This window comes from Chrysochloris asiatica, unplaced genomic scaffold, assembly GCF_000296735.1.
Source record: "Chrysochloris asiatica unplaced genomic scaffold, ChrAsi1.0 scaffold00086, whole genome shotgun sequence".
Lineage (NCBI taxonomy): Eukaryota > Metazoa > Chordata > Mammalia > Afrosoricida > Chrysochloridae > Chrysochloris > Chrysochloris asiatica.
Genome location: NW_006408604.1, coordinates 3,542,259 through 3,568,391, shown reverse-complemented (window position 1 = coordinate 3,568,391; position 26,133 = coordinate 3,542,259). Strand labels below are relative to the sequence as shown.

The 26,133-nt window shown below is 35.9% G+C and overlaps 1 protein-coding gene across 1 annotated transcript in view; it reads left to right on the top strand.

The window, feature by feature from the left end:
* The window catches only part of PIK3C2G (phosphatidylinositol-4-phosphate 3-kinase, catalytic subunit type 2 gamma), a 517,177-nt gene that overhangs the window by 47,444 nt on the left and 443,600 nt on the right, over positions 1-26,133 (top strand). Inside the window, exons 5-7 of the mRNA XM_006866018.1 lie at positions 105-207; positions 5,418-5,488; positions 9,885-9,948. Coding sequence (XP_006866080.1) covers positions 105-207; positions 5,418-5,488; positions 9,885-9,948 — 238 coding nt within the window. The remainder of the gene's footprint in view (positions 1-104; positions 208-5,417; positions 5,489-9,884; positions 9,949-26,133) is intronic.

The window sequence follows — 26,133 nt, the reverse complement described above, 5'->3', positions numbered from 1 at the left end:
TTTTCCATCTAAGTTCCAAAATAAATAGAAATGAAGTAAAAAGTGAACACACACTTGGTGGTGTTATGGAGAGTATGTGATTTTATTTACTTTTTTTCCTTCAGTGATTACTGTTTGGGGAGTCACAAAATATTTCAGAAAGATCAAACTGCTATCCAACTTCATCTGCAGAAATATAGAGAAAATCCAGGAAAGTTATCTAGAAAGGTAAGACTTCATTACGATTGGTTTCAATTAGAAAAGTGATCATTTTAAGAATTCTTATCTTTATGAATTTTTGTCGATATAGATTGATAATTATATAGAATGGTAAATGCACCCATTTGAATGTATTTTATTTAAACAGAATTAAATATTTATCTGTATGCTTGTTAACAATTTACACTTAATCAGTTACATAAACGCATTACTGCAACATAAGTAAAATAACTCATAAATCAGTCTATTTGAAAAATATGAAGGGAATTCATGAAAAAAATCCCTTAGCCTTTAATTCTGTCTTTCCATGAACATTTTGAAGCCCCCTCATAGTACATGATAAATTTTTGATGGTATTCGTATTCATACTATCTATATATCAATTTAGAAATGAAAGAAAAATAGAGTGAAGAAAAAATCATTGAAGGGGTAAAATAGCTATTCTTATTCTATTGGAAGTCTGTTTGTGTGTATCAACACAGCTTAAATCAGGATAGATTAATATTCACAATATATATAACAAAACAACTGAGAAAGGGATTACTGTGATTTAATGAGCATATTCTATGCTGTTAGATACAAACTTTATTCCCTGTGTCATGTTTTGAGTTACTTCTAACCCCAATTGCAAACTATGCAGTAACCTTTGATATCTTGGTGATTTTTAAATGTAGATTCTTCCAATTACTTGCTTTAAGCAAAAATTCCATCACCCTGTCATTTACATCAAATAACAGATCTGAGTACTTATTTCTTCTTCTTCTTTTTTTTTTTTTCTTCTCTAATCTGAGGTGTTTCATCATAAAAAGTGTCTGGTGGTGCATTAGGTTCAGTATATCTTATGGAATATAACATAATGAGGCCAAAAGAGAGTTGTTTGGATCTGCTCTTCTGCTCAGTGGGTGTTGACAGCTCCCGGGCTATGAATCTGAATTCTACACAAAGAAACATTTTCAAGTATAACTAGTACCCTCAATATTAATAAACCTAAGATTTTTCTGATTGTATACAATGTGGAAGAAAAAGCTAAAATCATCATGTTTCATTGCAAATAGGAGAAGAGAAATTATATAATTGCAATTTCTAATCAGGTTTTAGAAATTGCATATTATTAAAAAAAAACAATAACTTATTTTATTGGTAGTAATTTGCAAAACATTTCAGTCATATAAATTAAGGTTTATTTGTAAATCCCTATCAAACTATTATACTAAGATAATAATATATTATGGAACACATATTTTTATGCCTGGGACTTTATCATTGTTATCACTTTTACTCTTCACAATAATTATGAGGCAAATACTATTAAAAATGGAGTCACTACGAGTTAAAACCCTGGACTGCAAGGACGGTTTGGATTGCAAGGTAGGCAGTTCAAGATCACCAACTGCTCCTGAGAAACCCTATACAGGGTCTCTATGAGTCAGAACCATCTCAATGGCACTTAATAACAACAACTAATAAAAAATGAGAAAACTGAGTTACAGGAAGTTGCCATGATTTGCTCAAGATCATCATCCTATAAGCAAAGCAGAGGAGCATGAATATGAGCTCATAGCTCAATTATATACAACTGACAGCTAATGTGCTTAGAATTTATGGTTACCAGGTAAAGTAGTGGGCCTGCTAACCTCAAAGTCAGCAGTTCAGAACTACCAACTGTTCCACCTGAGAAAGCAGATGCTTTCTGCTTTAGTAAAGATTTAGAGCCGCAGAACCCTGTACAGGATCGCTATGAGTTGGAACCTACTCCACGGCACACCACCATCATCTCAAAAGTTATTATCGTAACTGTAAATACTATATTTGACAAAAAATAAAAATTGCATTCTTTTTTTATAAGTTTTATATAATTTCTTTTCTTGAATATATGTGGTATTCTGATCAGTTTAATATAACAGAATTGTAACCCCTCTTCATTTTGCAAATTACTATATTAAAAATAATTGATCCCTGAATTTTAATATATACATATGAGAGGGGTTATATGTATGTATTAAAAATCAGGATTTTTAATACATACATATACACACACACATATATATATATATCTCAAAGGGAGCTGATTAATTTTTCCTGCCTTTATTTTATTTTTTAAAGGGGTGTAAGCATTCCTTCATTTTCAGAATTTCAGCTGTAAGCTAACCCTTTATAAATGTTGTTGTTAAGTGCTGTCGAGTTGCTTCCAACTCATAGCAGTGATCCTGTATAAGGTTTCCAAGGAGAGGTGGTGTGTTTGAAATGCTGACCTTGTGGTTATCAATCCAGTGCTTTTCCTACCATGCCACACCAGGACTTCAAACGTTTATGAATACTTGTATTTTATTTCTACGAAAACAATAACACTGGCTTGAGAGTATTCTTTTTCATATAATTCTAGGAACACAAAAATGATAATCCTAATAAATTTATTGACACCATTGTCTTTCAGTAAATAGTTTTCTAGTTGTAATAGGTATTATTAAGCTCAATTTAACTCAGACGACTTTCCTATATTAAACATATTTGTGTTATAAAAAAATATGATCATTTAATTCTTATTCCACAAGATTCTTTATAAAACACGTTGACTGTCTTTAGTGATCATCATAGAATTTAAAAGTTTAAAGTATTCATGTTGATTAAATGTCATATGAATAACTGAGTCTCTTTATCACTCTCATATATAGCCAAGAGTATTGGCAATATTGTAGCTATGTATGAATTAAAACACCAAGGTTTTCTTCTATTTCAAGGAATAGAGATATTTATAGCAATGTATTTTTGCATGTAAACAGAAAAAAAAAAAAAACCTTTAATAATAATTTTCTCTTTAAGGTTTTCTCTTCAGCTCTGGAGAAGATTAAACTTACATAGTATATCCCATGGACAACTACTGAAACTTTCTTTCAAATTCTTTTAGTTGCTTTAAATATTTTTTTTCTAGTAAATAATGATATAACAAAACCAACCCAAATCCCTGAAAACATCTATAGAATAGATAAAACCATTTTTGAAATGAATATATACAGAAGGATAAATGTGAGTCATACTGTTGTATGCTTGTTTTGGTTTTAACTTCTGAGAGAAGGCAGGTTCCAAATAGTACAGTGCAAAAGTTGCAACTTCCTCTTTTTATTCTGTTTCTCACTTTTCTATTTTCCTTTCTCTTTCACCTTTTCTTCTATGACTAAAACTGAACTTACTCTGTAATAAAGGGGGGAAAAAAGTCTCATCTTTATCACACTTTCCTCCAGGAATTAGTGTGAATACAAAATAGTTTCTGTCATCCAAATAACTCTAGCTGTTAATTCCTAGAAAGTAAGTCATATATTTTTAAGTACTTAAGCATGTTTACAAAATGTTTTAAACACACACACACACACACACACACACACACACACACACACAACAAACCAGGACATGATCAATGTATTATATTATAGTGATGACCTTGCTCTTCTATGTAATGTAGCTACCTTATTTTTCATCACAGAAAAATCCAATATAAAGATTAGTTTACTTTTCACCATGCCATATAAAAGTATTTACTCTGATTTTTCTTTCATAAGCTCTGGTAGGCCATTTAGACTATAGGTTGTATGTTTATTGACACACAAGATGACGTTGACTCCAGGCATTACTGGACTCACTTGGCTCTCCAATGTAACACCGTCACGTTCTGAAAGAGTGTGATTGTGATGGAGTATATTACATTTTCTGTAGCAGTCTTGCAAAGGATGTCTATGATCAAAGAGCTGGTCAAGGAGTTAAGTAGTGTTAGTGTCTATTTCTGTGTATGTATGTCTATGTACGTGTGTTTTTGTGTTTGAAAAAGAGAAACAAAGCATGCATATAATTCATAAGACTACCATTTCTGAATCATTTTCAGTAGAAAACAAAACACTACCTGATAACTCCTGGAATATATACCTTTAAGTAGCTGTTATTGATTAGCATAATTTAATGTGCATGACATGTAAACCTCTTTCACACTGACATCTTAATAGCAAGATGTGGTGAAACTAAAAAGAAACTAAAAGTAGGAGTTCACCTGTACATCTGGCAAATTGTCAAGTCTTACACCACCAGTTCAAACACACCAACTGCACCTTAGCAATCCTATACAGGGTTGCTATGAGTCTAAACCAATTCTACAGCACTTAAATACAACAAAAACAATGTCATAGCATCTGTGGCCTAATAAAAAGAATGTATGTGGGTAGAACTGGTCATTGAAATACTGCCTTAGTATAAAAGAAATTTATGTTTGACTTTGGTGATGCCAGGCAGGTTTTCAACTGTCTTGTAGGTTTGTTCTCCACTGAAGTTCATCTTTCTGCTTTATTATTGAAAATCATGCCTATATAGTTAAAGAATGTCAAGAAAACAAAATTCCTCACCACTGGACCAATAAACAACATTCTTATCAATGGAGAAGAGATTGAAGTTGTCAAGGACTTCATTCTTCTTGGATCAACTATCAACACTCGCGGAAGCAGCAGTCAAGAGATCAGAGGACGTATTGCATTGGGCAAATCTGCTGCACAGGAACTTTTTGAAGTATTGAAGAACAGAGATGTCAGCTTGAGGACTAAGGTGCGCCTGACCCAGGCCATTGTGTTTTCAATAGCCTCATATGGATGCGAAAGCTGGACAGTGAATAAGGAAGATCGTAGAAGAATTGATGCCTTTGAGTTGTGGTGTTGGAGGAGAATACTGAAAGTGCCATGGACTGCCAAAAGAACCAATAGATCTGTTTTGGAAGAAGTGCAGCCAGAGTGCTCCTTGGAGGTCAGGATGGCTAAGCTTCGTCTCTCCTACTTTGGACATGTAGTCCGGAGGAAACAATCGTTGGAGAAGGATGTCATGCTGGGTAAGGTGGAGGGTCGGAGAAAAAGAGGAAGACCTCTAACACAATGGATTGGCCAGGTGGCATCATTGATGGACTCAAGAGTGGCAGCGGTAGTGAGGTTGGCCCAGGATCAGACATTGTTTCGTTCTGCTATGCATGGGGTCACTATGAGTTGGTTCCAACTCGATGGCACCTGACAACAACAACAACAACATAGTTAAGGATAGTCTTCTAAGGTCTTTAAGACAAAGTATAAAAATGATGAATGAGGATTATCAAAAGAGGTGATGAATAAAATGACAGCAAGAAGTTACAGACCTATTTTTATCTGGTACTCGTTCCTATTCACTCTATTAATACTAATATATTCTGCTATCTACAGCATGAAGATGACCATAGTCAGTTTTATCTGAACCAGCTTCTGGAACATATGCATATTTGGAAAGTATCCAGGTGAGATATTTTATTTTTCTTCTAAGACTACTTCCTGACTGAATTCTCAGTTGTCAAATCACAATGTTTTTTTTCCTGTTAATTATAAAAAGTGGATTTTTGTAAGTACCGTGGAAGCTATTGTACTTTTAATAGATATCTCCCTTTGGCAAATTCCATTAATAATTATCTATTCTTTGCAGCTATTCAGACACATTTGAAGAATTGCTAACACCTTCCAGAATAATCTAACATGCATTTTAGTATATCTCAGCTATTGGTTATTACATTTTCAAGGTTTTTTTTGTTTTCTGATCCATTTTGTGAATTTGGGTTGCATGTGCCACAAAGTTTTTTTCTATAACTGAATTTCCATACTTTGAAATTCACTATATCCTACTTAATATTCACTTCTGGACTGCTCTGTGAATAAATTGTATGTCATAAACAGAGAACTGTGAATTCAAACAGGAAAAATTAAGTGACAGCAAATGAATATGCCCTAATAGATTCTAATATTTAAATATATGTACATATTATTTGAGAGAATAGACATATCACAAATAGACAAGCTATGCCAGGAGAAGATATAAGTGCTATAGTTTGAGTTCCTCTGGAATTAAAAAATGTTCCTAGCTGAACCAGCAAAAAACAAACAAACAGGGAAACGTATGTCATAAATCATAAACACAAAGTTTGACTAAAAGCAAGATGAGATAAAATATTTTAGGGAATATTCATTAAGGTCATCACTTCTTGAAGCTTACTATATATTTTCATATACTAATTTTCACTATGAAACTTCAGAATCAAGGAAACTAAAATTCTATAATTTAAATAAATTACCAAAGGTTACTCAAGTCATTAGTAACTGAAATCAGATTTCTCTGAAACACACTTTAAGAATTTTATTCTACTTGGATCAGTAATCCATATTCAGCATGTTTCATTAGACAAATTGGCAACAAAATATTTCTTTAAATTGATAAAGAGCACAGATGTCTTTGATGACTAAGAAGCACCTGATCAAGCCATGGGTCTTTTCAATTGACTCATGTGCATATGAAAGCTGGACAATGAGAAATGAAGGCAGAAGAAAAATTGAGTCATTTAAATTGTAGTATTGGTGAAGAATATTGAATATACCATGGAGTGCCAGAAGAAAGAAAAAATAAGTCTTTGAAGAAATACAACTAAAATGTGTTTTAAAAGAAAGGATGGAAAATTTAAGCTTACTTATTTTGGACATGTCATCAGAAAAGATCCATTTCTAGAAAAGGATGTCATTTTGGGTAGACAATCAGCAAAAATGAGGGAAATCCCCAATAGGTCCAATAATGGACTCAAACATACCAATAATCATGAATATAGGACAAGACTGAGAAATATTTTCTTATATTATATGTAAGGCCACCATGATTTGCAGCTGACTCAGCACTGACCTTCACTGTCGTCTCTGGGTGGTGTAAATGTGCTTCTAACTGAAAATTTGGAGGCTTGAGTCTATGCAGCGATACCTTTGAAGAAATGCCTGGCAATCTACTTCCAAAAAATTAATGATTTAAAATCCAATGAAGCATAATTACACTCTGACGTACAGGAAGAAGATCATTATGAATCAGAATCAACAGTTTAATGATTATGGCCTTCATTTAAATAGTGTACTGTTTCTTGTTTATTTCTCAAAATATCCAGCTTCATACCATAAAATCATAGAATGCCTTGGGGAAGAGAGGATGTTAGATGCAACCTAATCCAAATTTTGACTTAATGGCCAATCATATAAATTAGGTAAAGGTTCCTGTCAAGATGGAATATTAACAAAGGCTGCTATTTCCTGTTTCCAAAATATGATTCAGAAAATAACATAGAAGAAAATCAAATCCCACCAATTTATTAAAAAGTGAGAAATCCGTGGGGCAACTGAGAATTGTTTTGAACTGGTTTTATAGAAGTTTGTGACCTGTAAGTGATTGCTTCTGGACACAGAATATTGTAAGAAAACTGGGAGAAGATGGAGCAAGGTAATTTTCATCTTCTGCTGCCTTATCTCTGCCCCTCAGAGAAGCCTGTGGTGTCCATGATCACTGGTGCAGGTATCCATATGTTAAACCAGGACAGAGCAAAGTTCTGCACTCATAAAAAGTAAAGGAAGCCTGGTAGGATGAACTAGCCTCTGATTTTAATTCTTCCACCCATCCCTTCCAACCCCAGGGTGGTGGACTGCAATGTATGGCTCTTTTCCCCAATGCTGCTAATTTTAGTTTAGGAAACTAAAACAGAAAATTTGCTAATTATTATTTAGATATTTAATTTCAGAGTCACAACTAAAACTCTTATTGCACTCTAATTATGTTCCCTCCCTTAGGTTTTCTTAAATAATGTCTAGAATAGGTCCCGCTTCAACATCATTAAAATCTTTGTAGGCATACAGTATGACTCCGCCTGCCCATTTCAAAAAATTTCTTGGTTATTTAATGTTGCTATAGCCAAAATTTGGAAGACAACTATCTGGCCAACTGATTGGAAGAGATCCATATTTGTGTCCATTCCAAAGAGAGGTGACCCAACAGAAATGGAATGCAGAAATTATCGGACAATATATTTGATATCCCATGTGAGTAAAATTTTACTAAAGGTAATACAGAAATGGCTGTAAGCATATATTGCCAGAGAACTTCAAGCCAGATTCAGAAGAGGCCATGTAATGAGGGATATCATTGCTGATGTCCAGTGGATCTTGGCTGAAAGCAGACAATACCAGAAAGATGTTTACCTGTGCTTTATTGACTACACAAAGGCTTTTGATTGTGTGGATCATGACAAGCTATGGACAACATTGCAAAATATGAGTATACCTGAACACTTAGTTGTGCTCATGAGGAATCTGTACATGGACCAAGAGGCAGTTGTTCAAACAGAGCATGGGAACACTTAATGGTTTTAAATTAAGAAAGGTATGCAACAGGGTTGTGTTCTTTGACCTTACTTTTTTAAACTGTATCCTGAGCTAATAATCTGAGAAGCTGAATTATATGAAGAAAAACATGGCATCAGGATTGGAGAAAGACTCATTAATAATCTGTGATATGCAGATGATACAACCTTGCTTGCTGAAAGTGAAAAGGACTTAAAATATTTACTGAAGAAAATCAAAGACCACAGCCTTCGGTATAGATTGCATCTCAATGAAAAGAAAATAAAAATCCTCACCACTGGACCAATATACAACATTCTTATCAATGGAGAGAAGATTGAAGGTGTCAAGGACTTCATTCATTCTTCTTGAATCAACTATAAACACTAAGTCAAAGTGACATATATTTTAAAGGTTCAAATTAAATCCATGGCAGTAAAAGTTGCTCTGATCTCATAGTGGTTACGAATCAGGCTGCTAACCTCAAGGTCTGCAGTTGGAAACTACTAGCCATTCTGTGGAGGCAGTCAGTAATCTATGACAAAAAATTTGGAAGACAGCTACATGGTTAACTGATTGGAAAGATCCATATTTAAGCCTTTTACAAATAGAGGTGACCCAATGGAATGTGGAAATCATTGGACAATATCATTAATATCACCTGCAAGCAAAATTTTGTTAAAGATAAATAAAAAATGTTTGCAACAGTGCATTTACAGGGAACTTCTAGAAGTTTCAAGCCAAATTCAGATAAGGACATGGAATGAGGGGGTGTATCATTGCTGATGTCAGATGGATCTTGGCTGAAAGCAGAGAATACTAGGAAGAAATTTACCTGTGTTTTATTGACTATGCAAAGACTTTAAACTGTGTGGATCATGACAAGCTATGGATAACATCTTTCTCCCATGGAGCAACTGATAGATTTGAACTATTGACCTTGCAGTCCAACTCTTAATCCACTATACTATCATGCGATACACAAGGTCAGTTTGAACCATAATGTCAGCTGTTCAAACTCATCAGTCACCCTATGGAAACCCTATACAGGTTCACTATGAGTCAGAGCTGACTCAATGGCACTTTACAACAAAAAACAACAACCATGGTATTAATTGTGAATGCAATTCTCTATAACATTTTGTATATTTATTTTGTATTGTTATTTTTTACCATAACCTGCTTGCAAATTCCATTCCAACTATATTTCCAATTAAGAGAAAATATAAGGGTTAGTCTTTGAGAACTTTCTTTGTCATGAATTTCTGTTGAGTTCTAAAATTTTAAACTATGCTTATGCTGTATAAGTTATACAAAGTTTTAAAAGCTATCTGTCTGAATGGATTTTTAAAATTTATATCAATTGTAATACTTTTCATACCATGCCTACTATAGAATCATGGACAAAACAGTACTTGTGTAAATACAGTAAAGATAATATGAGCTAAATTCTCCCACCCAATTTTAAAGCTTTGTTTTTCTATTTTTTTTCTTTTCTAGAAAGTGCCTTTCAACAGTAATAGAAAAATATGACTTCCATCTGCAATGCCTACTGAAAACCCAGGTATTAGCTTTTGTCACTTCATCCATAAATTCGATAAATTCATTTATTAAATATCTACTATTTCTCTGTTGTTATGTGCCATGGAGTTGGTTGCAATTCATAGTGACCCTCTGTAGGATTTTTGAGAGCAGCTGGTTGGTTTGAACTTTGGACCTTTCAGTCACCAGTCCAGAATTTATCCTAAAATTAAAAAATAAAATAGGAAATCAGAGAGCCTAGATTTGAAAAATGTTCTTTTTATCATAGTAAGACAGATTAGTAGAAAGATGTATCCAATAAAGTGTAACAGATACAGTTAAAAAGTTTCCTGTATACAGGAGTTGAAACATTGAAGTTTCAGTATGCATGTAGGCTAAGCACTGAACTGCTAACTGCAAGATCAGAGGTTCAAACCCACCAACCACTCCTCAGAAACCCTATGCAGGGTCGCTATGAGTTGGTACCAACTCGATGGCACTTGTATTCATGTGCCTTCTAGAAAAGGAGGATAGTGGAGATAAGTGGGAAATAAGGTCAACTTTCAGGCAGAAAACCACATGAATGTAAGCAGAGAGTCAGGAAACAGTCTGTTGCGATTAAGAAACCAGATGAAATTTGGAATGTGTACAAAAAGGGTTCAATGTGAAAACCTCTAAAGAGATCAAGTGAAAAGGGCAAACAGGAATCAGTATGTAGAATATTATGAACCTTTATGGATCATTTTAATATTTTTCTAGTTTATCATCTGAGAACTGAGAATTATTATGCAGAACATTAGAATGAGTAAAGGATGATAACAGGATTATTCCATTAGCCTAAAGAGATGATGAAGGTATGAACTAAAGTTCTAGTATAAAGATAGGGGACAGATTTAGGGCATGTGAAAGTATGTTATTAAATTGATTTGGTGGAAAATGGTGACAACAAATTAAGGGGTGATCAAGAATACCTTCCAGTTTCTTTAGGGCAGCACCAATGAACTAAAATAGGAAAGAGAGAACACAGAAAAATAATGGCTTCTGTCCAAAGCCACTGAGATTTGTCCAGAGCTAATGGAAATCACAATATCCAAGTTGTGATCTCCATTAGGTAGTTCATTTCCTATCATGTGTGCTTCCAAGGAAGGATTTGTTCTTGTTGTTGCTAAGTGCCTTCAAGTTGGTTCCAACTCATAGCGACCCTGTATAGAGTTTCCTAGGAGTGGCCTGTGAACTTGTACTGCAGATCTTGTGGTTCAAACTGATGTTGCAGTCCAGCACATTAAGGAAAGATTGTTGTTGTTGTTGTCAAGTGCCATCGAGTCGGTTCCAACTCATAGCGACCCTGTATAGGGCTTCCAAGGAGCAGCTGGTGAGCTTGAACCACAGACCTTGCAGTTCAAATGGCTTTGTAGTCTGGCGCATTAACCCACAGCGCCACACCAAGACAGAAAGATTAATAAATAAAACATTTCTGCAAATAAAACATCATATTATTACAACAAATTATATGCATCAAAGAATATTTTCAGACAAGGTAGAACTTAGTTTTGTTAATGGACACCTGAGATACACATGCGTAGACATCTTAAGAAGCTATTTTCAATATGACTGAGTAAATATTAAAACTTGCTGCCATCAAGTTGATTCTGACTCATGACGATCCTAGAGGACAGAATAGAATGGTTCCTTTAGGGTTTTGAAGCTGTAAATTTTATGAAAGCAAACAGCCTCATTATTCTCCCTTAGAGTGACTGGTGGGTTTGAACCGCTTAATCTTGTAATTAGTAGCCTGATGTTTAACCCATGGTGCCCCAGGACTCCTTGAAAAAACATATAAGGGATCTGAATATATATATATATATATTTTTTTTTTCTTGATGTTGATGCCAAATTAATTTGTGAATTCCATAAATACAAGTGGGCTTCAAAGTTGTGGAAATTTTCCATACTCTATCAATTCCATTTCTCCATAAACTTTTTGGAACCTCCTCATATATAAAGACATGGAGATGACAAATGTATGATTTGTATTCTTTCCCTAGTACCTCTAACTCTAATTCAATTTTTATTTTCTAGAACCTGGCTTGACTGGAAGTCTAAACTATAAAATTGGAAAATAATTTTCCAAAATTAGGTTATTAGTCTAATAAAATTGTCATAATTTTATTATAATACATTTTTCAGCATAACTCTTTACCCTTGTGGTACTGTTTGTTCCTTGGGTAAAGTTTGATATTTATCAGTGTCAAGAGTGTATTAAGACTCCATTCTTTGTCATTTATATTTCAATATTTCATGACTGTAAGTAGTTTTGCCTTTGAGGTTGTGATCACCTAATAATGGATGAATTTTAATTATCCAAATGTCTTATTACTGCTCATGTGTCATAAACATCTTTCTTTCACGTGTACAAAAAAATTCTGAGAATCTGTGATCATTCTTAATTTCCAAATATAGAAGCTTGATCATGTTACTCATATATGAAAGCGCCAATATTTCTACTTTGAAAGAAACTATTGACTATTATAAATGTTTCCATTATGACTTAGAAGTTGGCAATGCACCAAAGAAATACCATATTTTCACTATCACTGGAAAACGCTGATCATCACTGAGATTTAAATTATTTAATAAATGGGCCATAGTGTCTGTGATTTTCCATATGAATTTCATCCCAAACAATGAGCTTTTGAAATGAGATTCTTCCAAGGAAGAACATTAGCAATAGCTGAGAACTGAAGACAGTCTGTGATATTATCAATTTGCAATTTTGCACTTTGTATTTATTTGACAAGTGTATTAAGTAGCATTTCATAAAAGTCCCAGACAGTATCAATTTCAAAGATAATATGTTTTTTATTATATCTTCCAACTTGAAGTATTACACAAGTTTGATAAAATAACAAATATGCACACTGAATATATATCACATAAAAATAATTGAATAATATGGATAATTCAAATTTCAAATTTTTTTCCTCATGCAGCATGATTTATTTAGATTTGACTTTTACCATATTAGGAGCTCTGATGGTACTGTGAGTTAGACATTGGATTATTAATCACAAGGTTGGTGATTCAAAATCACCAGCCACTCAACTGAAGAATGATAAGGTTATCTGTTCCCGTAAAGATTTACAGTCTCAGAAACCTGGTATAGAATGAGTGAATTAGAATCCACTTTATTGCAATGAGTTTGGTTTTATTATAGTGTTACCAGATTACGTATCATGAGGAACCTGAACAATTCAGGGATGTTGTTAAGTGCCATCAAATCAGTTTCGACCCATAACGACACTCTGTAGTTTGTTACGAATTGGGCTGTGAACCACAAGGTCAGCAGTTCGAAACTACCAGTGGTTCCGTGAGAGAAAGATGAGGTGTTCTGCTCCCGTAAAGATTTACAGCCTCGGAAACCCTTTGCAGGGTCACTATGAGTCAGAACCAAGTCCATGGCACTTAACAACAACAACAACATAGTTTCCAAGGAGTGGCTGGTGAACTTGAACTACCAATGCCACAGTTCAAACCAGCTTAGCAGTTCAGCACATTAACCTACAGTGTCACACCAGGACTCTTCAGGGGTGGTGGTGGTTGTATGCCATGGAGTCAGTTCTAACTCATTGCGACCCTGTCTGTATACAGTTTCTGAAGCTGTAAATCTTTACAGGAGCAGAAAGCCTCATCTTTCTCCCACAGAACCACTGGTAGTTTCAAACTTGCTGACCCTGAGGTTAGCAGCCTGACTTGTAACCACTATCTACCAGAGCTCCTTCATCAGGAATAGGGAACCATTTTTATGCCAAAATTTGTACCATACAAAATTATCAAGTTAAAAATTAGCCTTCTATATTTGGTAAAATATTTAATTAACCCATAATGTGATGGCTGAAATTGCATTGCCTTGACAGGGCCAGACCAAAACATTTCGTGGGTATTATATGAACCACAGGCTGGACGTCCCTCACCCCTGCAAGTGTATATAGACCAAGAGGCATTCCTTCTAACAGAACAAGGGGGCATTAAATGGCTTAAAATCAGGGAAGATATGCTCCAGAGTTATATTCTTTTACCATACTTATTCAATCTGGTGTGGCACTGTGTGTTAATGCACTAGACTGCAAGGTTGGTTTGAACCACAAGGTTGGAGGTGCAAGCTCACCAGCTACTCCTTGGAAACCCTATATAGGGTTGCTATGAGTCGGACCGATTGAACAGCGCTTAACAACAACAACAACAACAATTCAATATGTAGGCAGAGCAAATAATCAGAGAAACTGGATCATAAGAAGAATGTGGCATCAGAACTGGAGGAAGACTCATTAGCAACCTATATTATGCAAAAGATACAACCTTGCTTGCTGAAAGCAGAGGACTTAAAATAATTACTGATGAAGATCAAAGACCGCAATCTTCGGTATGGGTTGCACCTCAATGTAAAGAAAACAAAAACCCTCATCACTAGACCAATAAATAACATCATGATAAATGAAGAACAGATAGCAGTTGTCAAAGACTTCAGTTTGCATGAGTCTACTATCAATACTCATGGAAGCAGCAATCAAGAAATCAATGACATATTACACTAGGCAAAATTGCTGCACAAGACCTCTTTAAAGGCATCAAAAGCAAAGTTGTCTGTTTGAGGATTATGGTGTGGCTGATCCAATCCATGGTATTTTCAGTAGCCTCATATGCATGTGAAAGTTGGACAATGAACAAGAAAGAAAGTAGAATTGATGCATTTGAGTTATGGTGCTGGAGAGGAATATTGAAAACACCATGGATTATCAGAAGAACAAAGAAATGTGTAGTAGAAGAAGTAGAGCTAGAATGTGCCTTAGAAGTGAGGAGGTAAGATTTTATCTCTCATACTTCAGACATATTATCAGGAGGGACAAGTTCCTGGAGAAAGGCATCATGCTAGGTAAAGTGGAGGACCAACGAAAAAGAGGAAAACCCCCTCCTAAGTGGCATCAGCAATGGACTTAAGTGTAACAAAGATTGTGGGGATGAAGCAGGGCCAGGCAGTGTTTTGTTCTGTTGTGCATAGGTTCATTATGGGTCAGAATTGATTCAAAGGCAACCAACAGGAGCAACACATTAAAAGTTATTTGTTTGTTGTTTTTCTCCCCTCTATTCCACTAACCCCATAAACTATAAGAAATACATTATGTATTCATTAGTCTTAATTCTTTATCTAGAAGCCTCAGGGGCACTATAGGACTGTTAACCACAAGGTTGACAGTTCAAACCTACCAGCTGTTTCTCAGAAAAAAGGAGGCATCTGCTCCCATAAAGATTTACAGCATTGAAAACCCTCTATAGTGTTACGTTGAGTCAAAATTGACTTGATGACAATGAATTAATTCTTTATCAAATTCATTATCATTAATTCAGGGAACATCACTCATCTGTTATTTTGCCATACTGTGGTGGCTTGTGTGTTTCTATTTTTCTGGAAGCTATTCCACTGATATCTTAAATACTAGCTGGCTCACCCATGGTAAACAGGTTTTAGATGCACTTCCAAAGACAGACTAGGAAGAAGGAGAGACTGACGACTTCCAAATATTTAACCTTTGTAAGCCTTATTAATAGCATTAGAACACTGAGCACCAGAATATGAAATATTGAACCATAATGAAGAACATCAGAGTATTATCAGATATAGTGCAGGATGGTGAGTCCCTGAGGTTGGAAGGCACCCAAAATGTGACCGGGGAAGAGCTGCCTCCTCAAAGAAGTGTTGACTGTAATGACACCAATGGAGTAAAGCATTCAGGGACTTAATTTACTGATGGAGAACAACTCAAAATGAAGAAAAATAGCTGTGAACATCCATTAATAATAAGAACATGGATTGTACAAAGTATGAATATTGCAAAATTTGAAAATGTCAAAAATGAAATGGGACACATAAACATTAATATCTTAGTCATTAGTGAGCTGAAATAGCCATTTTGAATCTAATAATAACATTGGTTACTATGCTGGGAATGACAAATTGAAGAGGAATGACGTCATATTCATCATCAAAAAGAACATATCTAGATCTGAATTGAACTATAACACTGTCTATGATAGAAGAATATTCCTATGGCTACATGGAAGACCAGTTGATACTATTATTATTCAAATTTATACACCAACAACTAAAAGCAGTGATGATGAAATTGAAGAATTCTATCAAGTTCTTCAGTCTGAAATTGATCAAACATGCAATCAAGATGCACTAATAATTACTGCTGATTGGAAGGCAAAGGTTGGAAACAAAGAAGAAGAATCAGTAGTTGGCAAATAAGGCCTTGGTAATACAAGTGATGCTGGAGATCACATGACAGAATTTTGCAAGACCAATGACTTGTTCATTGCAAATACCTTTTTTTTTAACAACATAAAGATGACTATACACATGAACCTCACCAGATAGATTGTACAGAAATAAAATCGATTACATCTGTGAAAAAGCTCCATATCATTAGCCAAACCAAGGCTAGGGGTAGACTGTGAAACAGATCAATTGCTCATACGCAAGTTCAGGCTGAAGCATGAGAAAATTAAAACAAGTTTGCAAGATCCAAAATATGACCTAGAACATATCCCACCTGAATGTGGAGCTCATCTGAAGAATAGATTTGAAGTATTAGACACTAAAGACCTACGACCAGAAGAGTTGTGGGATGACATCAACAACACCATACAAGAAGAAAACAAAAGGTCACTAAAAAGGCAAGAAAGAAGGAAAAGACCAAAACTAATATAAGAAGAGACTATGAAATGTAACCTCCAGAGTAGAGATGCTAAAGCAAATGGGATAAATGAGGAGATAAAAGAGCTAAGTAGAACATTTCAAAGAGCAGCTTGAGAAGACAAAGTAAAATATTATTTAAAAATGTTCAAAGACCTAGAGTTAGAAAAGCAAAAGGGAATAACACTCAGCATTTCTCAAGCTGAAGGAATTGAAGAAAAATTTCAACCCTAGACATATGTGAAAAATATTAAATGATGCAGCAAGAATCAAAAGAAATGGGACTCAAAAGAAGATGGAAGGAATACACAGGATCACTGTACCAAAAAGAAATCATTGCTGTTCAACCATTTCAAGAGGTAGCATATAATCAAGAGCCAACGATCATTAGGGAAGAATTCCAAGGTGCATTGAAGGCATTGGCAAAGAGCAAAGTTCTAGGAATGTATGAAATAAAAATTGAAATCTTGCAACACACTGATGAAGAACTGGAGGCACTTATTCATCTATATCAAGAAATCTGGAAGACAACTACCTGGCCTACCCACTGGAAGAGATCCATATTTGTTCCCTTTCCTAAGAGAGTTGACCTAACAGAACGCGAAAGTCATCAGACAATATCATTTATATCTCATACAAGTAAAACTTTGCTAAAGAAAATCCGAAAATGAGTACAAACATACATTGACAAAGAATTGCCAGAGATTTAAAGAAAAATGTGGTATCAGTATTGGAGGAAGACCCATTAACAACCTGTGAAAAGCAGATGATACAACCTTGCTTGCTGAAAGTGAAGAGGACTTGAAATACTGACCACAGTATAAGTTGTACCTCAATGTAATGAAACAAAAATCCTCCCCACTGGACCAATAAACAACATTCATATAAGTGGAGAAAAGTGTGAAGTTATCAAAGACTTCATTTTCCTCAGATCAATCATCAACACTCATGGAAGCAGCAGTCAAATGATGTATTGAATTAGGAAAATCTGCTGTACAAGACCTCTTCAAAGTATTGAAGAGCAAAGATGTCAGTTTGAGGACAAAGATGGGCCTTACCCAAGTCATGGTATTTTCAGTCATGTCATATGCATGTGAACGTTGGATAGTGACTAAGGAAGACTGCAGAAGAATTGATGCATTTTAGTTATGTCATTGGAGGAGAATATTAAAATACCAAGAACTTCCAAAAGAACAAACCAATCTGGGTTGGAAGAAGTACTGCCAGAGTGCTCCTTGGAAGCCAAGATGGCCAGACTTCGTGTCTCCTACTTTGTTCATATTGTCAGAAGGGACCGGTCACTGGAGATGGAGATCATGTTTGGTAAAGTGGGGGGTCCTAGAAAATAGGTAGACTCCAAATAGATGGATTGGCACAGTGGAAGCAGCAATGGGTTCAAACATAGTAACGTTTGTGAGGTTGGTGTTTCAGGCCATGTTTCGTTCTTCTGTGCATAGGGTCACTATGAGACGGTACCAATTTGATGGTACCTAACGACAACAACAATTTAAGGAAATAAAAAATCAAATAAATAATTGTTCACAAAGGATTATTAAATATACACTTTATACAAATTACTGAACTATCTACTAATTGGAACATAGAGAAATGGAATTCAGAATCATGCTCTGAAGTGGCTGGTCATTTAGTTGGAAGGCAGCAAATCCACATAAATAATGTAGATGTTGTTGTTAAGTGCCGTCAAGTCAAATCAGTTCTGACTATAGCGACTCTGTAGATGGTTCCAAGGAGCAGCTGGTTGGTTTGAATTAGTGACCTTGTGGTTCACAGACAGTGCTCTTGATTATATGCTACACCAGGAGCCTAGTGTGTGGTATAAAATAAGCAAAACAATGTAAAACAAGATCTGATCATACATGAATGAGATCCCACTTCTGATTCAACATTTCTTCTTTTTAGTAGTTTCGAAAACATTATCTGCAAAATTCTTATTAAAGTGCCATTGAGATATTTAGAGAAAATTAACCACTAATATTGAAGACAATTTATACCAGAATCTAGTAACTATGAACTCATTGATGGATATAGATTGTGAAAATCTATGCTTTAAATTGTCATTTTGCTTGATGAAACATTTAGCCTGTCTGCAAGGAGTTAAGAATCTTCAAGCCCTTTTGTTTTAGTATGCTATTACTGCTCTAAGAGAAGTACCCTAAGTGGGTGACTTTAATGTTGTTGTTCTTGTTGTTAAGTGCTTCAAGTAGGTTCCAACTCATAGTGACCCTGTATAGGGCTTCTGAGGAGTAGGAATGGGTGCTGAGTTTGAACTGCTGATCTTGTGGTTCAAACCAAACTTGTGGTCCAGTGCATCCTGCAGCACTACATCAGCACTCCTTTAATAGATTAGGCTAAAAGTTTGAATCCAGAACACCTGCTCTAAGGGAAGGCTCTCTATGTCCATGCTGAAGGAAAATCCTTGTCCCAGCAAATTTTTATAGGTGTTTCATTTCTCTGGATAGATTCATTCTTACGTACTTAATCTTTTGGGTGGCTCTTGCAAATGATATTATTTAATGATTTCCTTTTCAGATCTCTCTTGTTTAGTATAAACGAATTCCATGAGTGTTGATAGTAGGTTGAAGCAAAATGAAGTCTTTGACAACTCCAAGCTTTCTCCATTTATCATGATGCTGTATTTTGGTCCAGTGGTGAGGATTTTTGTTTACTTTACATTGAGATGCAACCCGTACTAAAAGCTGTGGTCTTTAATATTCATCAGTCAGTATTTTAAGTCCTTTCACTTTCAGCAAGCAAGGTTATATCATAAGCTATTAATAAATCTTATTCTCTCCTGATGCCATGTTATTCCTCATATAATCCAGTTTCTCAGATTATTTGCTCATCATACAGATTGAATAAGTATGGAGAAAAAAATACAACCCTGGAGCACACCTTTGCTAATTTTAAACTACTTGGTGTCCCCATGTTCTGTTTGAACAACTAATCGCCTCTTGGTATAGACCAAGTTGGTATAGTACAAGTTTCTCATGAGCATATTTTTGTGTTCCAGAACACCAGTATTTCGCAATGTTGTCCACACAATCGAAAGCCTTTGTATAGTCGTAAAGAACAGGGAAATATTGTTTGGTACTGTTTTCAGCCTAGATCCCTCTGACTTCAGCAATGACATCCCTCTTTCCATGTCCTCATCTGAATCTGGCTTGAACCTCTGGCAGCTCCTTGTCAATCTACTCTTGCAATTGTTTTTATATTACATTTCACAAAATTTTACTTGCATGTGATATTTCTGTCTTCCACATTCTGTTGGGTCACATCTCTTTGGAATGGAAACAAATATGAATGTCTTCTAATCAGTTGTCTTCCACATTTCTTGTCATACATGAGTGCTGCATCAGTTTGTTGAAACTTTTCAAATTATATTCCATCAGTTCCCAGAGCTTTGTTCTTTGCCAATGCCTTCGCTACACATTGGACTTCTTCCTTCAGTACCATGGCTATTGATCATACCTCTTGAAATGGGAAATGTTTGAATAGCAACCATTTTTTTTTTGGGTACATGACTATGTATCACTTCCATTTTTTTTTATTCTTTCTGCATCATTCAATATTTTGCCCATGTTGTTGCTGTTTATAAGTACGTATGAGTCAGTTCTGACTCATAGCAACTCCAGATAAGGAGTAGTTGGTAGATTTGAACCACCAGCCTTGTGGTTAGCAGTCCAGTCCTTACCCTATATATGGTGCCAAACCAGGACTCCATTTTCCCCATAGAATCCTTCAGTACATAAACATGAGGTTTATAATTTTTCTTTAGTTCTTGTAGCTTATGAAATGCTGAGCATGTTTTTCTCTTTTGGTTTGCTAATCCAGGTATTTGCACATTCATTATAATAACTTGACTTTGTCTTATTGCGCTGCCCTTTGAAATTTTCTGTTCAGCTCTTTTAACTCCTCATGTCTTCCATTTGCTTTAGCATCTCTAAGCTAACTAATCCAATACTCATTCTAATAAAACACTCAACAAAATAGGAATAGAATGAAATTTCTCAACATAACTAAGGACATTTATACAAAATGATTTTGTTGGATGTTGGGTTTTGTCAAATGTCTTTTCTGCATAGATTGATATAGTCACACATTTTCCCCTCTGTTTTACTTATGTGGTGGATTACATTGATTGTTTTTCTAATGTTGAATCATTACTGCATATCAGGTATGGATTCCATTTGATCATGATGCATTATTTTACACTCATCCTATTGTATTTCATTTCATTGCAATTATTGCAATCCCCTCCATGCATAATCAAATAAACAAAAGGTACACCACACAGGTCTGCCCCTGGCTGCCAGCACACAGCCCTTCTCCCTCCCACCAGTGTCCCCTTCCTCTCCATCTGTCCACATCATCATCTCTGTCTTCATCCCTGGCATCACTGCCTCTCTGGGTATGCTCCCCTTCTCCGTTCTTCTCACTTGATGGTCCCAGGGACCTCTGCTCCTGGGCTGCAAAATCAATCCTCCCCTCCTTTTATCAAAAAAACATCTACCTCACTATTTCTTACCCTCACAGTTAGTCCTGATGGCAATTATTCACTTTTGTACCACAAGAGTCTTATCCCCATTTCCTTTCACCAGCCCAGCCCCAACAGATTGGAAATCATTCAGTGGTAATTCTATCTTCCCCCGCCCCATCTGAAACTAGGCTCCCTATTGAAGGCTAGTAAGCCAGTGACTTCTTGCCTTTATAGGCTCCTTCATTTTGGGTAGTCAATGTCAAAGTTGACCATCCCTGTCCACCTTGTGTACCCAGGGGGTGGAAGTGATCCTCAATGTAAAGATTTATTCCCTTTTTTTGAGCTACTACATCCATAAGTATAGGTAAAGTTCATCAAATTGTAGCAGATTACTCTTCCCCTCCCCGCTCTTCTTTCTTCTTCTAGTCGAGTTCTGATCATCCAACCATCAAAATGGGTACCATCTGCACATAAGGGTCTTCTTGTATATCTCCTCTTACTTCATATCACTCTGGTCCTCTGTGGTCATGTCACTGCCTCTAGGCCCAGGAGTCCCTGGGTCTTGCCATACTGCTGGCCATCCAGGTCTCCAGCCAGATTCACAGGGATCTAGTGAATGTGGTCAGGCTTAGTTCACAAACTTCATTGCTGTTTTTGCCTCTCTTCCCCTTATCAGTGACCAGTGAAGTCACAAGCCAGACCACATGCCTGCTTTTTATTCCCCTTGAGTCTCAGTCCTGGGAGGGGGTTTGCTCTGAGGGGTTCCAAACACTTGCTCCCAGGCAAACAGCTTACTTGTTCTTGTAGTAATCAATCAGACTGCCATTATTTTTTTGGATTTTTCCTTCTGGTCATTTTTTTCACGAAGTATCTTTTGTTCTAGCTGATCCAGGCTGGTCTACTCATCCTTTCCAGTGGAAATTTCCTACCTCAGTCATTTCTGGATGGGGTTCTGGATTCCACCTATGGTCTTGTGCAATGTAAAGGCTCCACAGGAAGCCTCTTTCACTGGGCAACTTCTAGCCCCCTTTAAAGTATTCTGATCAGTTATAGGCTGAAGACAGATTTACAGTCTTTCTGTAATGATGATTCTGGCTATTCCTTTCCCCCACCCCCCACCCCAAGTGTCTATTTTACAATGGTGGGCAAGGGAAACCAAAATTCAAAAGACAGCCAAGCATCTTAACATTATTCCCCACTTTTACCCCTTCAAACCATGCCTCAATCCCTGTATCCCTGAGCCCTGTTCTTCCAAGGTTGTGCCTACATCATCATTTACCTCCGTCCCACTTAGCCCATATGAACCTGCCTAACTGTTCTCCCATCAGCCTTTTTCTTCCATTCCACTCCACCTTCTTGTATATTGCCACCCTCATCACCCCCATGACCCTGCACCCAAGCAATCTTGTATCTATTCCTTATTCTGTGCCCTGTCTTCCCCTCTGTCCCCTCCTCTCATCCCATACATCCTGGTGATCAACAAATAAATATATATATCCCCCCCCCCCTTTTAGTGTGCGTTCTTTTTCTTACTCTTTTACAATAATGGTCCTATGCAGTATTTCTCCTTTTGTGACTGACTAATTATACTCAGCATAATGTCCTCAAGGTTCATCCATGTTATGCAGTGGCTTGCAGCTTCCTTGTTCTTCAAGGTAGCATAGTATTCCATTGTGTGTATGTACCACAGTTTGTTTATCCATTCTTCAATTGATGGGCACTTAGGCTGTCTCCATCTTTGTGCTATTGTAAATAGTGCTGTTATGAACATTAGTGTGCATATATCTCCTCATGTTATGGCTCGTATTTCTTGTGGGTGAATACCAAGTAGAGAAATTGTGGATTTTAAGGTATTTCTATTTCCAGCCTTCTGAGGAAACACCATATTGCTTTCCAGAGTGGTTACATCATTTTGCAATCCCACCAAAAATGTAGTATGGTCCCAGTCTCTCTGCATCCTCGCCAGCATTTATTGTCCTCTACTTTTTTTATCTTTGCTGTTATTGCTGGTGTGAGATGATATCTCACTGTCGTTTTGATTTGCATCTCTCTAGTGGCTAGAGATCATGAACATTTTTTCATATGTTTGTTGGCTGCCTGGATCTCTTCCTTGGTGAAAAGTCTGTTCATCTCCTGTGCCCATTTTTAATTGGGTTATTTGTCTTTTTCTTGTAGAGGTGTTGTAGTTTCCTATATATTTTAGAAATGAGTCCCTTGTTTGATGTGTCATTGCAAATGATTTTTTTCCCATTCTCTGGGTTCCCTTTTTACTCTTTTGGTGAAGTCTTTTGATGCACATAAGTTTTTATTTTTTAGTATGTCCCACACATCTATTTTGTCTACTTTTGTTTGTGTAATTTTCAAAATGTTTGGTAGTGTATTCCCTGTATAACAGCCCTCACATTTATCCCTATTTTTTCATTGATGACTTTCATAGCTTTGGGATTCACATTTAGATCTTTAATCCATGCTGAGTTGGTTTTTGTATAGGGTGTGAGGGAAAGGTCCTGTTTCAATCTTTTGCATATCACTTTCCAGTTCTGCCAGCACCATCTGTTAAAGAGACTATCTCCTCCCCATGTAACATACCTAGGCACTTTGTCGAAAATCAGTTGGCTGTATGTGGTTGAGTTAACTTGTGGATTCTCAATTCTGTTCCATGATCAATGTATCTTTCATTGTACCAGTACCAGGCTGTTTTGACCACTGTAGCCATGTAATAGATTTTGAAATCGGGGAGTGAGAGGCTTCCAACTTTGTTCTTTTTGAGCAGTGCTTTGCTTATCCTGTGTCTCCTTCCTTTCCATGTAAAGTTTGTAAATGTCTTTTCCATCTCTTTGAAGAATGTTGCTGAAATCTGGATTGGGATTACATTATATGTGTAAATTGCTTTGGGTAGTATTGACATTTTCATGATGTTGAGTCTTCTTATCTAGGAACATGGTATGTTCTTCTTCTTGTAGTAGCATTTTGTAATTCTCTTTGTATAGGTCCTTTGTTTCTCTGGTTACATTGATTCCTAAATATTTCATCCTTTGGGCAGCTATTGTAAATGGTATTGTTTTCCAAATGCCTTTTTAAGAGCTGTCGTTATTACTATAGAGGAATCCAACTGATTTTTGTATGTTTATCTTATACCCTGCCACTTTGCTGAATCTTCCAATGAGGTCTAGTAGCTTTTTTACTGAGTTTTGGTGGTTTTCTACGTAGAGGGTCATATCATCTGCAAATAGAGAGTTTTATTTTCTCTTTGCCAATTGGATGACTTTAATTTCCCTATCTTGCCATATAGCTCTAACTAAAACTTCCAAAACAATATTGAAAAAGTGTGGTGACGAAGGGCATCCTTGTCTGGTTCCCATTCTCAAGGGAAGGCTTTCAGTTTCTCTCCATTGAGAGTATTGTCGGCTGTTGGTTTTGTATATATGCTCTTGATTATGTTGAGGAATTTCCCTTCAATTTCTACTTTATTGAGTGTTTTTATCAGGAATGGATGTTGGATTTTGTCAAATGCCTTTTCTGCATCAATCAATATGATCATGTGGTTCTTTTCCTTTTTCTTCTTTATGTGGTGGATTACATTGATTGTTTTTCTAATGTTGAACCATCCTTGCATCCCTTTTATGAAACCCACTTGGTTATGATGTGTCATTTTTTTTGATGTGGTGCTGGATTCTGTTGGCTAGGATTTTATTGAGAATTTTTGCATCTATGTTCATGAGGGATATTGGTCTGTAGTTTTCTTTCTTAGTGATGTCCTTCTTTGATTTTGGTATGAGGTTTATGCTTGCTTCATAAAAAGTATTAAGAAGCTTTCCATCCTCTTCTATATTCTGGAATAACTTGAGTAGAATTGGTGACAGCTCTTCCCTGAATGTTTGGTAGTACTCACCAATGAAGCCATCTGGGCCTGGACTTCTTTTGGTTGGGAGTTTTTTGATGTCCTGATCAGCTTCTTCTATTGTTATAGGTCTGTTCAAGTTTTCTACTTCACTTTGTATAAGTTTCAGTAGTTTGTGTTTTTCTAAAAATGCATCCATCTCTTCTAAGTTTTCGAATTTGTTGGAGTACAGCTCTTCATAGTATTCTGTTATTATCCTTTTGATTTTTTTTGGTTCCATTGTGGCATCACCCATGTGGTTTCTAATGTGAGTTATTTCTCTCTTCTCCCTTTTTTCTTTTGTATGTTTTGCCAAGTTTATTAATCCTTTCAAAGAACCAGCTTCTTGTCCTCTTAATACTTTCTATAGTATTTTTGTTTTCCATCTCTATTTCTGCCCTTATCTTTATTTTTTGTTTTCTTTTGGTGACTGTAGGCTCCCTCTGTTGGTCAGTTTCTAATTTTTTAAGATGCTGTGTTAATGTGTTAATTTTGGTTCTTTTTTCTTTTTGGATGTGCACATTTATTGCAATAAATTGGCCTCTCAGCACCACTTTCACCGTCCCAAAGATTTTGGTATGTTGTGTTTTCATTCTCATTTGTTTCTAGGAACTTTATGAATTCATGTTTAATTTCTTCTTTTACCCAGTTGCTTTTCAGCAGGGTGTTGTTCAGTTTCCATGTATTTGACTATATTTCCTTAGTCTTCTTGTTGTTGATTTCTAGTTTTATAGTACTGTGGTCTGAAAAGATGCTCTGTAGTATTTTGATGTTTTATATTTATGGAGGCTTGCTTTATGACCTAACACATGGTCAATTCTGGAGAATGTTCCATGTGCACTGGAGAAGAAAGTATATTGTGTTGTTGTTGGGTTGAGTGCTCTGTATACGTCTATGAGGTCAAGTTGGTTGATTGTGCTGTATAGTTCTTCTGTAACTTTGTCGAGTTTCTTTCTGGTTGTTCTGTCCCTTTTCGAAAATGGCATATTAAAATCTCCCACTATAATTGTAGATTTATCTATTTCTTTCATCAAATCTCGTAAGGTTTGCTTCATATATCTTGGTGCTTTTTCATTGGGAGCATAGATATTTATTA